This window comes from Stigmatopora nigra, chromosome 15, assembly GCF_051989575.1.
Source record: "Stigmatopora nigra isolate UIUO_SnigA chromosome 15, RoL_Snig_1.1, whole genome shotgun sequence".
NCBI classification, from domain to species: Eukaryota; Metazoa; Chordata; class Actinopteri; order Syngnathiformes; family Syngnathidae; genus Stigmatopora; species Stigmatopora nigra.
The window spans coordinates 10,421,132-10,439,292 of NC_135522.1; the positions used below are offsets into that span (position 1 = coordinate 10,421,132).

General features: G+C 38.7%; 2 protein-coding genes across 4 annotated transcripts in view; one reads left to right on the forward strand and one right to left on the reverse strand.

The window, feature by feature from the left end:
* The window catches only part of clec16a (C-type lectin domain containing 16A), a 30,360-nt gene extending 15,047 nt beyond the window's left edge, over positions 1–15,313 (reverse strand). The window contains exons 1-12 of one of the 3 annotated variants that reach the window (XM_077734679.1): positions 15,089–15,313; positions 14,622–14,750; positions 13,112–13,245; positions 12,483–12,631; positions 11,308–11,413; positions 8,916–9,039; positions 8,001–8,160; positions 7,842–7,892; positions 7,388–7,504; positions 3,291–3,600; positions 1,384–1,495; positions 1,203–1,303 (exon numbers count right to left, since the gene is read on the reverse strand). In XM_077734679.1, the coding sequence (XP_077590805.1) occupies positions 1,203–1,303; positions 1,384–1,495; positions 3,291–3,600; positions 7,388–7,504; positions 7,842–7,892; positions 8,001–8,160; positions 8,916–9,039; positions 11,308–11,413; positions 12,483–12,631; positions 13,112–13,245; positions 14,622–14,750; positions 15,089–15,162 (1,567 nt within the window). In that variant the 5' untranslated portion in view covers positions 15,163–15,313. Of the gene's footprint in view, positions 1–1,202; positions 1,304–1,383; positions 1,496–3,290; positions 3,601–7,387; positions 7,505–7,841; positions 7,893–7,985; positions 8,161–8,915; positions 9,040–11,307; positions 11,414–12,482; positions 12,632–13,111; positions 13,246–14,621; positions 14,751–15,088 lie in introns of all 3 variants that reach the window. The other 2 variants (XM_077734678.1, XM_077734680.1) reach the window with 2 other exon arrangements.
* A 241-nt stretch (positions 15,314–15,554) lies between these two features.
* Positions 15,555–17,720, forward strand: dexi (Dexi homolog (mouse)). Its single transcript, XM_077735037.1, has 2 exons — positions 15,555–16,284; positions 16,667–17,720. The coding sequence occupies exon 1, from the start codon at positions 16,011–16,013 to the stop codon at positions 16,278–16,280; it is 270 nt and encodes an 89-aa protein (XP_077591163.1). The 5' UTR covers positions 15,555–16,010; the 3' UTR covers positions 16,281–16,284; positions 16,667–17,720.
* Positions 17,721–18,161: the final 441 nt, after the last annotated feature.

The following is an 18,161-nucleotide window of genomic DNA, read 5'->3' on the forward strand; positions in this document are numbered from 1 at the left end:
TTTTCCCATGCACCAAGCCATGTGGCTTAGAGTTCTGTGTGGTTTCTATATGAAGAAATGCTGTTTTCTTATCAAATCTAGTGGGTGCAGCTCATAATCAGGTGAACTTCATCATCCAAAAATTACAAAAATCCCTTTATGAAGTGGAGCATGGCAAATTGAGTGGTTAGTGCGTGCGTTGGCCTCACAGCAATGGGGTCCTGGATTCAAATCCAGGTCGGTCCACTTGTGTGGAGTTTGCATGTTCTCCCAGGGCTTGCATGAGGTTTCTTCAAGTACTCCAGTTTTATTACACTTTCCAAAAACATGCTTGGAAGGCTGACTACCTGAATTGCCCCTAGTTATGAGTGTGAATGGTTGTCCGTCTCCACGTGCCGTGCTATTGGCTGGCCATCGATTCAAGGGGTTCCCCCGCCTTTGGCCTGGAGTTAGCTGGGATAGGCTCCAGCACCCCGCCATATATATCTCAAATTCTTAATTCTTCATTGCAAGGCAAATTGGAGCTTGTATGATTCAACCTTTAGAAATTTAAGGAAAGTCCATATTCTACAGAGCACAATGCGAGCCTGGAGTCAAATGGGATCAAATGATATCAAAAGAATTGATTCATAGAAATGAGTCATAGCATAACTGCAACTATAAAAATAAATACTACTGGTTACTAGGGGTGTGGTAATATGGCCCCACCAGTTTTAAAAAGATGTAACTGTTTAAAGGAAGCAACAGGTTGCAACCAAACTCAAGAAAATCTAAATTTCCGTAGACTCATTTCCTGTCCCATGTTTCAAGAATTTTATATCGCCATATCTTCAGATGATTATCACCAGCCTTGTCTCACATATTTCATTGAATCAGCAGGTGCCCGCTGGTTCCACTCCTAGTTGTAAATAGTAATAATACGCATTGTTCTTTTTTTTTACTTTTTCAGAAAACACTTTAGAACGCTTGTAATACAAAATGTCATAGTACATGAACATCTAAACTATATAAGAACAATTCAATGATAATTAATAATGACATTTTAACTGGAAATAATGTGTCTGATGCATTTCCTTATTACACTGTCGAATGGGTTCACTTGTTCTGCATCAAATAAATTTGAAATGAACTTTTCTGATGCTTCACTGTGAATGCATAACATGGAGAGGCCAATTATCTCAAAGTGACTGCCTATAATATAGTAAATGCATAAAAAGGACAACCTTTACTGTGAGAGACCGCATAGAGCAGGCAAAGGACAAACAGTGCATGGTAGTCGTCATTGGTGCAGTCCAGGGCACTGTACACCATTTCTAAGAATGGCCTGTGAAACAAGAGAGAATCAAATCGCATACTTCTACACTTGTGAGTCCCATAACAAGTATACATCTTTTTAACATTTACCTGCTTTTCTGTGAGTTCGTGCGGGTGGCTGCTGCGCTCTTCTCTTCATCCGTTATATTCTGCTCAGTCAGTTCCGACACTTTACATGTCTCCATTACAACCATCTCTATTTCTGTAGGGTGGGAAACTTCGTTGTTTGATAATAAGCACGGTGAAGTTTTGAACTACTCATTAAATCCCCCCCAAAAAATCATGAAAAATCAGAAGGTGTTTAAATTTTCACTTGACCGACCTTGACAAACTTGTTTTTCCTCTGCACATTTCGAAAGTTTCCTTTAGTTCAAGCTGTTGTGTCGATACCATTTTTTGGCTTCCGTACCGATGTCGATACTACACTAAATTTCCATTTGTTTTTTTTTACTTTTAATTTCTGCATTTTTACTCGACCAGATAGTAATTCCTAGCTCATTGACGCTACCAAATTGTTTGAACATCTGTTCATTTGCAAATGGATTGGATGTATACTCGTGATAACCTAATTATGGTTAGAAGGTATCTTGGCCATAGGAAGAAATTTAATTTCTTACCCAATTGGCTGCCATTAAACCTTCGCTCATTTGCTGCCTCCCTTCTACTACTAAATTTATTGGATGTCTACTAGTGACAAAATAATGAAAATTCACAGCAGAATTGGTTGACTATCTTTAAATTGGGATGGCCTACCTTTTTTAACAGCTGTGTGTATAACATGGATTGGGTGACCAGTGATTGAAAACTAGGTCTTGAAAAGTATGTACTGTAGAGGAACGACACATAATTAAATTTATGTCTCCTAGATACCGATGATGTCATTATTCTCCCATGTAGTGCAACACTAACCAACACCAAATATTATGAGAAAAACAGATGACTGTGGCTAAACTTTTTCCACACCGGTCAGAATATGCTCAGGGCAATGACGCAATCACTGTTAGAGTCCTTCATGATTGACTCAATTCAAAGGAAGCAGATATTTTAAAAAAAGGCTGTGAGAGTCAAAAAAAAAGTTTGTCAATGTTTTTTTAAGATTCGGTCAAAGTAATGAATGAACAGAAAATGAATAGTGGAACCTAATTTTTTCATTAATTATTATTAACCCCCTGATACCTATTATCCTGAATAAGTAACATTCAGGGTAAAACAGCTCAATACAATTTTACCTGATTGTTTATTATTCATGGTGGGTAGACATCCAATTAATATTGATCAGGAGAATTGGCAGGGATCATTCGGTTACTGACAGCGCCAGAGTAAAAGTGGATTTGAATCATACCACTGTCAAAGGCAGTGAATGAAAGAACTTTCTTAACTTGATTTGGTGTCTACTTGAAGGGGAAAAACAAGTGAAACTCAAATCGTCAAGGGGTTAAAAGTGGTGTAAATATTCCAACACCATGATTTGTCCATGGTATTTCATTTTCCTAAAGGAAAATCTGTTTCCAACATTCAACAATGGATTGTATTTAATATGAAGAAGTTCCACTATTCAGGAATTTGACTGAAAACAAATACATGCACACATAGCTAGAGTAAGAGACAGGCGGACAGGTGAGGAGCACAGGATGGATAATGTCATTGTGAAATGACCAGTTGACTTCTAAACAGAAGTGAATGTGTGATCAGTGGTCACCATGGCAAGATTAAAATGCACTGCGCAGGGAGGCAGGAAGGCTTCATCTCGAAACTCGGCAAAGAGAATGTATTATTGTCATGTAGTAAATTCACTAATGGTCATCTTTCACTAAGAAGATGGGGACAAAAATGTGCTAAGGTGGCTAATATTGGAGCTTATTTCTCTTTTTTGTTTGGAGACGAGGACTGCTGCAGAGGTTGCTTTAGGATAAGAGGGGTGAATGGCAAACTGCAGACTAATGGGAGTGTAAAAATAAGAATCCTGCAATTTTGTATCCATCAAGTCTCATACTCACCTTCCGCCGTTTCCCCACTCGCTTTGCTTCCCTTTGAACTCCCACCTGCTCCTACAATCTCTGTACCTTTTCCCTTCTCCCTCTCTCGGCCTCCATCGCCTCCTCGGCCGCTATCGTCCCAGCCCTCATCTGGCCCTTCCCGGCTTCCACTTCCTCCTCCCATGGCACCCCTGTCATCATCCTCTTCGCCCAGGTTCTTGTAGTTTGGCCTCTTCTGTGTTCTCTTGCGGCCACGGTGACGGGATAATTCCAGGGAGCGCTCCAAAGATTCAGGAGGTTTGGTGAAGCAACGCACTCCCGCCGAACTAGCCTGGGATAATAGAAAGGTGTCATTAGTATGAGTTAAATATCATGTCAGTCTGAAATGAGATGAACAGTCCTAGCACTTAAGCTTTTCAATAGTAAATAGGAACACTCTAGACAGTCTAGACCTAATGAGGATGAACCATTTCCAGAAAAACAAGCACTAAAATCATTATTGTTGCTAGACAGTTACGGAGAAGTGTTAAAAGATAACAGCAGAGCTGCCAACTACTCCGGAATTTCAGGAGTTTACCCGGAAATGAGACGCAAACTCTGGAAATCCCCAAAAATTGACACTCCCATTTTTTTAAGCAATCATTTCAGAAAAGTAACAAATTTCCATTTTAAATGCCTCGAAATTCAAGCCATCGCTAGGGCCATCTTGATTCAACTGTACCGTAAACCGGATGAATTTGGGAACTAGAGTGCATTGTGAATCATCTGAGTTACAAGTTCTGACGGATTATTTGTCTTGTGCGACTTCAGCATATATCGATTTTGCGTGAATCGCATTCACTCCGGATAAACTCCAGAAATGGGACAAGGGTACTCCTGAAATGGGGTCGACAGAGGTTGGCAGCTCTGTAACAGGCTAGAGGTGGTCTTGGCTAATATTGCTGATACTGTGAAATGTCTATCGCTCTTTTTACAGCTGGCATTAAATGATGTCCTGGATCATTGAATTGAACATAAACTTGACTTTTCTGGCCTACGGTGATGCCCAATTGTCAACTATATCATAATGGTCTAAGCCCCTAAGCTTACATGCAAATGAGCTAATAGTCGAGACAACTGGTAATATAATTGAAAAAGAAAACATCTTTTTACTTTCGTGTGCCCTGAGCAGCTGCTCACATTGATCACTGGAAAAACCATCCCGGCCACAAACCACACATATTCAGGGATAGACACTTTATAGTAAAGTGTCAATGATGTGTCAGGTTGATCGCAGTCAGTTAATGATTTCATGCTACATCACAGATGCAAAGACAAATACAGATACAAGACTTAACCACAGACGCACCCACGCTGAGGAAACAGCTGGTGTCTACGATAAGAATTCTAAAGGAGAATAAGAACCAGGTCTTACTGTAAAACTGAGCAATGGTGCCAATAACCACACACATTAAAAAGTATTTTTTTTTTAGATAACCCATGCTTTGTTATTCACTGCAACGATCAAGTGTGAGCGCATTATAAATCAAAGCCAATGTCGCACTAAATAAAGTGCTGATGTAAGCGCTACCCATTTCTGGCAAAGGCACACGCATTTCCTAGTTTAGGCCCCAACTCACCCAAGTACAGATAGAGATAGCCTACTTAAAGTCTGCCGATTTTGTTAGGGGTCTCCCGAAAAACCCAGTCTACTGGCAACAGATTAATCCCTCCTGATTTCCAGATGAATTCTCAGAGACACAATCCCAACGAAAAACGTTACACATTGGAGAAACTGTCAAAATTTATAGTATGTCTTTCGTTTGTTTTTGCAGTCCACTAATACAGGCTACCAAAACTCATGTAAGTCATCTAATGTTGCTTCATTGTACCCCTTGCAGTGTGAGAGTTTGAAAGCAAAATGGAGGAAACAACAGCAAACCCACCAAAAATATCAGGGAAGATGGCAAAAAGACTTTATGATCCTACAGTAATGTTTGCATTTTACAACCGTTGTAGCAAAAGACGCCTTATGATGAGACCAATAAACTACGGATTCTCTCGCCCAGACGCGAATCACCGGGGGCCGACTAATCCCGGATTAGAAGCACGATGGACAAGTGCCTGGTAGCCCATGGGGTACACCCACGGGGCGGGGCCCAGCCGGGCACAGGCGGAAGAGACAACGTGGGTTCCACCCATTTTGGAGTCATTGGAAGGGTTTCTGGAGAGTGCTCCTTCGGGTGACCCCCTCGTTCGACAGGGGGACTTCAATGCTCACGTGGGCACCCACAGTAAGACATAGAGGGGATTGATTGGGAAGAACGGCTCCCCTTATCGGAACCCGGGTGGTGTTCTAGTGTTAGATTTCTGCGCTCGTTTTGGACTGACAATAATGAACACCATGTTCAAGCATAAGGGTGTCTATATGTGCACTTGGCATCAGGAGCACCCTAGGCCGCAGTTCGATGATTGACTTTGTGTTTGTGTCATTGGACCTAGGGCCGCATGTCTTGGAGACTCAGGTAAAGGTAGAGCTATCAACCGATCACCACTTTGTGGTGAGTCGGCATCCAATGGTGGTAGCGGATGCCCGTGTGGCCCGGGAGTCCCAAACATTTCGTGAGGGTCTGCTGGGAACGCCTGTCGGAGTACCCTGTAGGAAGGAGTTTGAATTGCGAGAGAATATCGATAACTCACTGGGATCCAAAATATTGCGATATATCACTGTTGATTATAATATCGCTGTATTGTTATACTCCTATTAATGACCTTGTCCTGACCCTCTCACTGCCTTAATAGCATAGTTTTTCACAGTGGAAAATCATGGTGGTGAAAAGATTTGGCACTCTTAGTGTTTACATGACATGACAATTAAAAACGAATGTCTATTGTAGACAATCCAATAAAAAACAACAAGTTAGAATTGATGCTTCCGAAAACAAGCAAACACTTTAAAAACAATGAAACCAGTGGGGTGGCTGTGTCATAGCTGCAGCATGCACATAAAACCACATACTAGTATCTTAAAGGAGGCGTGAGTGCAACATCTGTTTTAGATGACTATGTTCTGGTAAACCGCTCACGCACTCGAGATGATGCTGAGAAATTAATGGAGGTCATGGTAATTTAAAGTCACAGATCGTCACACCTATACCATTTCTGGTCTACACAACCAAAATGTGCCAGAAATAGAAATTGATTTTTCCACTAGAGTTGAAGTTAGAAAAAACATTTTCCCCTTTATATCCTATATATATAAACAGGCATAAATGCTAAATTGATTTCTTTCATTCATTTTCTCAACCACTCACTCTCCATGGGGTTTGGGGTGGGGTAAACTCTAAAGAATGAGGGTTTAGGTAGATAAGATAGGGAAGTGAGTGGGTGGTAGCGAGAACGCAAGGAACTTACTGTATTACACAAAGTGAGTATGCCCCTGACATTTTAGTGTTTTCCTCACATCCTTTTATTGAACAAAACTAGTACCACTGAATGAAAGTGTTAAGGTGTATAGATATAACCGTATACATTTTAACGTCTACTCAAAGGAATGCACTAAATATCATTAATGTCCTAATTGAAAACAAAATAGGATTACACTATTTGAATGCTTCTTATTACAATGTCATAAGACAGTCATAATTGTGACATGACACGTGAATATGAATAATTGTAAATTGTAAATGTAATCTCCCAAATACGGGATGAATAAAGTTATCCAATCCAATCCAATTGCTTATGACAGATGCCATTATGTATCATTTAGTAAATTTTTAATGAAACTTTTGATAGAAAGTTGACATTCTGCCAAGAGTTACGGTTTAAGAACAATGTCATGACACTTCAAAACATCTGTTATGATAGTCACTCTGCAAATACTCAAATCAATGGAATTTTTTCCTGATTGAGTAATGAGTATGATAGGTATTATAGCACCTCTCCTCTTAGTTATCACTTTCAACTGCTACGTGAAAGACAGCAGGCGTTATGGGATAGGTGCTCAGTCTTGGTAGTGTTCCCCACTCTAACCACAGCTCTTCAATCATATTTCAATGCTTATTGTATATTTTCCGACCTTTTGGCGTTTGTATAGTTATCATACTATTGTGTATAGTGCCTAATAATGCACGACTTACGATGTTCTTTTGTGTGTTGTGAACGCCTGAAGGCGGGATAAAGACAGACAGGTCTCCATTGAGGATGAAATCAGCCAGGGCATTGACAAGGGGTTGATAGTGGATGATGAGAAACACCTTGAGAATACAAAGCAGGAAAGATAAATACAATATAATTTACGTGGTTCCTCTTTTCCACCCAAATGAAAGTTACTTTGTCACGTGAACAACATACAGCAGGAGTCAGGAACCTTTTAACAAAGAGAGCCATAAACAATCCATAATTTCAAATGTTATTCCTTGAGAGCCATACTTTACTTGACTAGAAAATACCCTCAAATTAATGTTATAATCCTGCAGTTAAAGCACATTTCAATTCCAAAAGATTGTATTGCTGTTTATTGTAATGAGACGACAGGTAATATTTGTATCTATAACCATGGGTTTGTAATAGTCAAGTGTTTTTGTTGCTTACTTGTGACAGCAGGTAGAGGGAAACCTGTGGGTTGATCTTTCGCTCTTCATGCTAAAAAAAATACAATATTTCCAGTCAAGGTCACAAAAAGTCACATATGACCATTTTCTTCTTATCTGTCCACCACTGCTTGAATCAACTTACTGTCTCCTGGCTCACCAATGAGAACACGTAAAGAGGTAAGAACAGACGGTTGAGGAGGTGGTCAGTCAAAACATCATTGAGGAATTCACAGTTAATGATGAGTATGTCATTCAGATAGTGGAGGTGGTCAAGATGCTCTGCTACCAGGTCACTTAACTTGCCCCGGTTTTTGTGCCTAAAAAATAAAACAGATTTTAGCGACTTACTGCGAAAATACAGTACAGTGTTCCCTCGGGTACCGCGGTTAATGGGGATGGGGACCACCCGCGATAAGTGATTTTCCGCGAAGTAGGGATGCCCCTTCAAAAATGCTTAATTTGAATTTTAAAAAAATATATATATATATTTTCTACCCACCCTGTATACAGTACACCATATATAATACGGGTAGACAGAGTAAAATTCATGTTATAACAAAAAAAACTGTAAAATATGTTGTCTCAATGTAATATTTGTATTTTTTTTCCAAAAAAAAAAAACCGCGAAGCTCTGAATCCGCGGTGGCTGAACCGCAAAGTAGCGAGGGAACACTGTAATCAAAAAATAGTTTACCAAAATTAATAATCGGTTATATGTCTTTTTGACTTGCAGTCAATGTTCCCATTAAGAAAACATTTTTAAAAATATCAGTCAGAGTTAAACTACAACACACTACAATATAAATACAATAAAATACTTTACAGCAAACACCATAGTATTTGTTGTATGGACACATTAATTTAATGTTTCATTTATTGAATTGAATTCATGCGCTGAGTTTTTCCCCCAATTAAATTTAACCAGCACTTATTCAAATATTCACAGGTTTAAAAAAGTAGGGGTGGTCCGGCTAGTGACAAACAAGGTACAAACCTGACACCTACAGGCCATAAAACAGAAATCATTCAACACCAAAAGGGAAATAGAAATGAGGAGACTGCAGCTACTTACTCTTCATCTGTCTGCACACATTTGTCCAGTTCAATGACATGGCTACCGATGAACCAGACCAAGTTGCTAAAATACGGCACCGCTGTCTTATCTCTGATGTAGTGAAGCATGTGCTGGTTGTCCACTAAAGAGTAAAATGGTTAGGCAGACCACTTGTTACCACCAAGCATTTGTCATACAAGCACAATCTTTCAAATTTGCACAGAGACATGCACTCACGCACTTTTTGAATGGAAAAAGTATACTATATTTGTATGTCCAAAATAAATTCTCCTCAAAAATGGAAATAAATAATAAGGCATGCAAATTTTCTTTGTGAATATACATGGGTGATACAGAAGTGGGATTCCAAATAAAGTCCCATACCTAAAGCAAATATACTAAAGGCAGGTGAGGCTAGGCTGGGTATATAGAAAACTGATGTGTGAGATTTGATCATTTAATGTTGGTGTCTTCTTTGAAATATAGGGCACCCATTCAAGAAACTATTGTTGCACTGATACCATTTTTTGGTTACCGATAATGATGCTTCTTTTGTTGAAGTTAAAATAAATTTCTTGGTTTGCTGATGATTTGTAAAATTCGAATCAAAAAGGTAGTTTTAGGAATACCCAGCCCAAAAATAAGACTAAATGACGGGAACCAACTTACATGAGACTGGAGTTAGGCAGATGGGGCGCGCAGAGGGGAGAGGAGAGGAACAAGGAGATTCGAAGGAGTGGTTGTTCAGAAGGAAGAGTGGGGAGAAACATACAAACACAGTGTTAATGTAAATAATGGGGTGGATGTGAAGGGGTACACTATTTCCCTTCACATCCTAGGATGGGAAGGGACGAAAAAAAGTTGCTGCTTTACATTAAAAACTGCAAACAAGATTAAAACTAGAAAATTACTTAGGCTTTACATATCAATCAATTCATTTGATGGTTTGAACAAATATTTAGGAATGGTCCTGAACAGAGTCACCTCGTGTAGTGGTTCATTCGCCTTACATGAATGCGGGTAGGCACGGGCTCGATTCCCGCTGGTTGCGGTGTGATTGAAAAAATGAAAATGAAAAATGACGCGTATGGTCTTTTGTCCCTCTCTAGGCAACTACACCTGACAGGCGACCAGTCTAGGGAGTCGTCTGCCTTTCACCTCTAGTCAGCTATCCCAACCTACGAGGAATTTGAGATATGAGTAAAATTCGGGGCAAATATTTGCTTTGAGATACAAGACACATTTTGAGATACCATCATACGAGACAGCCAGGTGACCGAGATGCGAGAGGCTGCTTATGATTTCAGCGTACTGTCTTTCTCGCCACATCTCCCTCATGCAAAACACTGGGCGGAGCATTGCATATTTTCCGTGGGTTTTTTTTTTGCGTTAGTCAGTACAGTATTAAGGAAAACACAATGGGTCCAAAGCAAGTCGGTGCAATGAAGGGTAGTGCGAAGAAAAGGCGTATGATGACAATCGATATTAAGAAAGAAATAATCGAAAAACATGAGACGGACCTAGCTCGCCAATGCGTATGGAGAAGCAGGAAGTTCGCCTCGAAAGCCATGGTGGAATACATTAACCTCTTTGCCTTGGTTAGGTTTAAATTTAGTATGACGTAAGATTAAAACTTTTTAAGGGTGTGTATAGGAATCCAAGTTCATTTAAGTTAAATGTAAAGTTTATGTTCTGTTACAAGTGCATCCGCCAAGTCTCTCTCAGTCCCGGAACGGATTAAGCTCGCATCTCAAGGTATGGCTGTATATATATTGATTCATTTTCGGAACCGCTTTATCCTCACTAGGGTCGCAGGGGGTGCTGGAGCCTATCTCAGCTGACTTCGGGCTAGAGGCGGGGGACGCCGGGCCGTCAATACAGAATTTTGAAGTAATAAAAATAAAATACTATATTATATTTTGGCCACTTACAGCACTATGCCAATCTATTTGCTTACTTAGAGTAAGCAAAACATTTGGAGCATGAGAGTAGAATAAATTAGGTATTTCAAATGGCTGATACAAGCTTTCATAACTAATTAAAATGCACAGTGAATACTGTATGACAGGTCCAGCGTCAGTAGAGGAGTGCTCTATTGCACTATTGTGATGATACTGTGATGTTTTTTCATACAGTTAAATGTGGCCTCCCACACACAACAAAACTAAAAGTTCTGGCCACAATAAAGACACAGCTTAAATAAATGAATCATGAATAATGCATGATAAAACAAATATTTGTTCATCATTAATTTACCCAACAGTCAAAAATGCCCACCGTTAGTGACAACAAAAAGAAGAAATATAAAAAAAAGTTGACCATTTGTAGCATGTCATGGATCTATAGAAGCATTTGTGTGCATCAGGGTGTCAAAAATTATCATGTGTGCATTCAAGTTCATGAAATTCACCTTTATACACGTTGAGAGTGATGGTGCGGACTGCAATGCGGACCATGCTTTCAGGGTGGTTGAAGAATTTGATGGCCTCAGTATACAGGGCAAAGTCATTGGTGTGCTGTTCATGGGAAACAGAGCAAGAAAAAAATGAGTGCCTCAATGCCCATGTGCAATTCACTGACCTCACAGTTGGGATTCATAAAGACTTAGAAATGTGTGCCAATATTCTCAACAAACCAGGGATCCCACTTATAAGGACGCACAGCCTGAAAGGGCGATGCCTCAGTTGCGGGTGTATTTTCTGATTTGTGCCAATACAAAAGGCGCTTCGTTTTAAAGAACGTGTTGCATTGGTTGTGCTAGCGTGACACACGTTAGTTTGATTTTGTCTTGTTGACGTAAGATGTATTTGCAAAAATATAAGTAAAATTGAAATCAGCTTTCCTACAATTGTGATTAGCCAATTGATTTGTGATTTAACAAAAGGGGGTAATTAATTTTTCACAGAGGGCGAGACATGTAATGTTTTCTGCCTTGGTAAATAAAATCAGCATCTAGAAACTGCATTTTCTCTTTCCTCGAGTAGTCCCTTTGTTATATGAAAATTGATTTGATGGTCTGAAAACTGTGTGCGAGATAAACATGCAAAATACACAGAAATCAGAAAGGGGCAAATACTTTTTCACGGCTCTGCATGTATGTATGTATGTATATGTACAGTTGTGGTCAAAAAGTTTACATACACTAATGAAGAACAGAATGTCATGGCTCTCTTGAGTTTGCAATTATTTCTACAACTCTGATAGTGTGATTGGAGCAGATACTTCTTTGTCACAAAAAAAAAACATCTATCAGAGAAAAATCTGAGTTGTAGAAATAACTGGAAACTCAAGAGAGCCATGACATAATGTTCTCCACAAGTGTATGTAAACTTTTTACCCCAACTGCTTAAATACATCTATACAGATATCTTTAAAGTGAATGCTGAAAACTTTGATTGTTAATTGAATTAACTGCCTTTATTGCCATTATACAAGTATAATTAGATTTAAAACTTCATCATGAAGTGCACACATAAATAATCAAGAAATAAATCATAAATAACAATAAGTAGTCAACATAAGTTGTTTTCTAGTTTTTCATTGCACTACTGAATGGTGTGAGACATTTCAACCCCACAGTCTTACCTCATTATAAAAGAAGTGCACAGTGTGATTGTTGAGTTTGAGTGACAGTGTCTTGAGGAAGGAGATATAATAGGCCATAATCTCCTCATCTGAGAAGTCAAATTTGTGTACAATGATGGAGTTCACATGGTTGTTGGATAATAGGTAATCTGCAAAGAAAATAAATGTTACTGTCAACAACCGTTTTACAGACGTGTGATATTTTTAGTATTATTAAAACATTGGGAAGTAAAATGTCTCATTAATAAAAAAAATGATAAAATCCCTTCCTTCTTCACTAAAGAACAATAATGTATTTTACCACATCAAAGTTCGCTGAATACAGCTCAGCCATGACAATATTAGGGAGTCCTCACTCTCTAATAGGCCAAGTGACAATATTTTTGAGGTTGCAAGTGGAGTAAACTTGTTTATCCCCGTTCCAATGAGTAAGCCATCAAGGAGTAAAGGTAAAGATTTGTTCACAACAAGTGCATTACTGTGTTAGCATTAATTAGTTATTTTCCACATGCATTCCTTCTTTTTAAAAACTGGTGTATATTACCGTTTTATGTACAGTGGAACGTTAAATAATCCCAGGAATCCTAGTATCAAAATATAATATTTTAGGCTGTCAGGTAAGGACTTACACAGAGATGTTTCATGTCTGATGTTCTCAAAAAGTATATTAAGAGTCTGGAGAAGCTGAACACACACATAGCGCCCAGACTTCTGCCGCAAGATGTTCAAGAAGAAGGCCAACATGTTCTTCTCTAGGAAAAAGCTGAACACAGGAAATACATCTTAAACGCTTATTACCATGTCATTGTCACATTATCATGTTACAATAATTCAAATTATATGGTAATAACTATCAATATATTGAAGTGAGTTTCTTGGTGGAATGGAGAGATTATTTGAGAAGCAAAATCTGTCAACTTTCCTGGCTTTCCCACAAGGTGTTGTGAAATAGACATCTTCAAATCATACAGTAAAGCATACTTCTAATCCAAACAAATGTTGACTATTATTTGAACTCCTAAACACCATTGTGTGTGCAGCAAAGTGATTCTGCCACCCTGCTAAGCATGTTGTCCAATAGCTGAGCCAACACTAAATCTTACAAAACATTTTTTTAATTGACAAGGACAATACAGACACTCCCCTACTCACGAACAAGTTACGTTCCGAGCGCTTGTTCATAAGTTGAATTTGTTCGTAAGTTGATTCAGTGCTATATTTTATATTATAATTTATGTTTAAGGCCTATATAAGTATATAGAAGTTTTATATAAGTGCATTTGTATGTTTAAGGCTTGTTTAAGTAACCAGCATTGGTTGGTACTGATTTTTTTAATAAAATGGAGAGAATACATACAGTACTGAATACATACATTAGAGAGATGGAGGGATAAATTTACTAGAAACTGGCCGAAAGAAGTTATCTAATGACGATTGTGCAGTTTTCTTCTTTTTTCATCATAAATGATGTGGTAGCATTGTATGGCATCATTCAATTAATTTGCAACCTTTGCTGCTCGATCTTTCTGTTTATAAATGGTACTGACGGTCGAACGTTTCAAGTTGTATTCCCGTGCAACGCTCACCACTTTCTCACGCGCATCAAGCTTCTTTATTATTGCCACTTTGGTTTCAAATTAAATGGCTTGCCTCTGCTTTGCACCTCCCTCACTAGAAGCCGTTCGCTATTCACCAACCATATTGAATAATGGATACACGAGATATTTAATGATAGAAATGAAAAAGGGTATTGCGCACTGGAGATACGTCACGCACTTGCGCACTGCAACGATGTGAGCTGAGTTCTCACAGCGCCAGCCGTCGATAGTAGCGGCAGAAAGAAGCACTACTCGGAAACTAGGCGTGCAGTACAAAATCGAACTTACGAACATTTTTTGACATAAACGTAATTTGCAGACATGTTCGTATGTGCCGTTGTTCGTAACTTGAATGTTCGTAAGTAGGGGAGCGTCTGTAATATTGAGGGAATGAATATTGTGACATCCCTCGTTAATAGATCTGACTCTTGGTCCCAAAATACTGGGTTTAATATATGGTGTTTTCAGCCTGAAAGGAGGTGTCCTGAAGGGACTGTATGTAAATCTGTATCTAAATGTTGACCTGTTGACTGAGACTTACTCAAAAACAGAACTGTCATTCTGATCCCCCCAGATAAGGATCTCTGTGATGGAGCGTATTGTTTCAACCAGGAGGTTGCGGTTGTGATCCGTCACTGTGGTGTTTTTGGTCAAGACATGATACATGTACCTGAAAGCAATTTAAAACACATAAGCAAAGGAAAATGCATTCACAGGTATTAAATCTTGATATCTTGAAAAAGCAAAAAGCAATCTGTTGACTCCATTTGTAGAAGTGGACTAACCTACTCAGTATTCGTCAGACTAATCATTTAGTTATCAAAGAACAAACATATGTTCAACTAACGGGAGCATACCTTCAAAGCAACAATTAACTATTTATCAGGATGACACAAATCGGAAAATGATGACGATAGTAATGCAATTGCTGTATTGTATTAAAGATCTAGTATTGTCTAACATTATTAGCATTCCCGTGTCCATGCTATCACAACACTAGCTACTCACTTTAAATGATCCAGAGAATGGATATTTTTCGATTTCCCTTGCCCTCCAACCCAGCTTCGTGACTTGCCAAACATGGCTAGGGTTGAAAAGAAATTGACGATTTGACAGGCGGATTATTTTGTTAATATTAGCGGTAGCATCTGGTCCATTACACCCACTTTTAGTAGCAAACAGTCGGTGAGGTTGAACTGGGAGGAGCGAGTAATGGTTACGTAAGGACAGTAATCGTCATCATGGAGTTGGAGGGAATTGTAGTTTTAGTATTATTTGTACTAGTTAATTTCTTTATTTGACAACCTCTTCATTCTTCAATTATTAGTTTATGGCAACTTCATTAACAGTATGATGATATCACCATAGAGCACAGAAGGAAAAGATCATGGGGAATGAAGTTAAACATCAACCACGGTTTCGTCATTTTATGGGGACGTCAACTAATGATGTCGTCATTTTATGAGGACGTCAATTAATGATGTCGTCATGATATTTACGTGTGCAGTCCGCAATGATCTGATGCAGTAAACAATGTTTGTCAAAGAGTTGTTGTGCAAAGAGAATTGCGGCCTATATTTATGGATTACACTTGATTTCTCTGCACGGATGTACACGTAAAAATACTATTCTTTTAGATTGCGTGTTTTGCTAACGTTGAACTCGATACTTTGTTTAGCTGTGGCTACATGGTATGGCTTGAATTTTGCTTAGAGAACCAATGTCAAGGATGTCACCAGTGACTTACTGGTTATTTTTGTACTGCTAGTTTGCTATTTTTAGCCATGAACTGGAGGCGTGATGTCTGTAATCGTCACCAATGCCCAGCTAATAATCAACATCAATATTTAGAAATGTGCACCCTAAGTTCACTGGATACCAATGCCAGCTGTAGACCCAAACGCTGCAACGCCTAAACCGGGACTTCTCTATGATCAGCACAATTTATGCCCACTTGGATTCCATTGAATCGCTTTTGGACGAGCACCCCTATATGTTTTATCTGGGTCTCTTCTTTGTGAATGTCCTCATCCTCTACTATGCTTTTCTGATGGAGTATATCGTCCTGAATGTGGGAATAGTGTTCATGCCTGAAGATATGGACCGGGCTCTGGTGGACCTTGGGGTGCTGTCTGACCCGGCATCCCTTCCCTACGACTCTGACACAGACTTTGATGTGTTTGAAGGGTACCTGGAGTGATAAGGTGGGGATGAATGGTATTATGATACTGATGAAGACATGCACGAGAGCACACATGCACTAGAGCACCGTGGGCAAAATATGGCCCGCGGGCCACATTCCGGCTGAGAGGCGTTTTAATCCGGCCCGCCCACATTGTCCAAATTATTTTTATTTAAGAGTAAACATGCATAGGCACGTAAACACAATTTAAAATTATGTTATGCACACTAAATAACTCAAGAATTTATTAGAACTCTGAGATGAACAAGGAATAAACAGATCTTTAATTAGATGTGCTGATGGTTGCTAATTTAAAAATGGCATTTTAATTTAAACATTTGTGTTGTTGCTTTCCCGTGTTTTTTCCATTAAGTAACATGACTTCTTGTTTAACTTTATTTCAGGCCATGTTTACCATGAAGAGGACCACCAAAGGCCAACTGTTCAACAGTTATCATTTGGAAAGACTCATTCTATCATTTCACCGCTACGTGTTTCCACAAAGGCTTTTCTGTCCTTCAATTGGAGTACAACGGCAGAAGAAGAAGAAAAAAGCACAATTTTCAGCAACTGAGAAGACAATTTTAATTTTGGAATTAATAGTGTTGAGCCAGTTGTACGCTGCATATAGCATATCAGCCTAGTAGGGTACACGTAAGACTAAAGTGACCCTGCCATTGGAGCCTTTTTATTCTGAGGATTGTTCTATTCTTCTTTGCTCACAATAGAATGTATTGTTGCCCCTCAGGCACCACTTGATGAAGTTTCAGTAACTTAATGTACATTTATTCTCGTTTGCTTGTCAATCAGGACTGGTGTCTCAAGAGTGTCCCTCACAAACATGAAAGTGACCATACAGTACTCTGAGCAACTTTTTTCTTCTTAATTTGGAACTGACATTTGAATTATTTAAATTGCCTCTTCAGTGGGTAGCCAGTATAAATTAGTTCTACGATTGTGCTTCTTCTAGGCTTGTCATCTACTGCCTAGTAACAGCAAATTGGGAGCAATTTTGTCAAGAAAAATTTAAGCAGCTGATTTCTATTGCTTGAAATTGTATTTATTAAAAACAGAAACCTGTAATGGGATACAATGCTATTTTGAACAGTTTTATTTTCTCTATTTTGAGATCTATATCTTTTTGTCCAATGCTGTGATGAATTGTGCTATGAAAAGTATGTTACCTTGAAGCAATAATGACTTTTTTGAACACATTTTCAGAAATGAGTGTGATTATTTTGTGTTACATTTGCTTGGTGGGAGTTGAAGTAAAGATGGTTTAGTTCTCATTATACTCAGTTGTACCACAACAAAATGGTATTTGAACATTGTTTCATTTCACCTCCATCTTGGGATGTCTTTTTTTTTTTTGTTTATCCCGTTTTAATTTTGGATTTTTCTTCTAAGGGGTGTAAGTTACTTTCAAGCAATATTGACTCCATTAAACATTTTAAATGACGAGTGAGATCACTTATCTGCATTTGCCTAATGGCAGTTAAAGGAAAAATGGTTAGGTTGTCAGTATGGTTGTATTATTTATGGAGATATTTGATGGAAGAAAGTTATTACTAAGATATTTGTTTTTGTGCTGCAGGTCATGGGGCATATCTGGTAATAGTGGATACACTGACAGCATTAGTCCAATTCATTTAGACATTAAGGGGAAAATGAACATCATTCATTTTTTCTAGTGCCATCAATGGCAGTGAAAAGGGAGCATTCATAGCCAGTCCTCCTTGTTAAAATGGATTATATGTCTATCACTGTCAATTGCATCCAGTTAATTTTGAGTCACTTTTCGGCGAACATTAGGGGCCATATAACTCGATGTCCATATTATTCAGCCCTTATGTAGCATAAATGGTCTTGATAAACATAAATCAACTCACTGACAGCAAA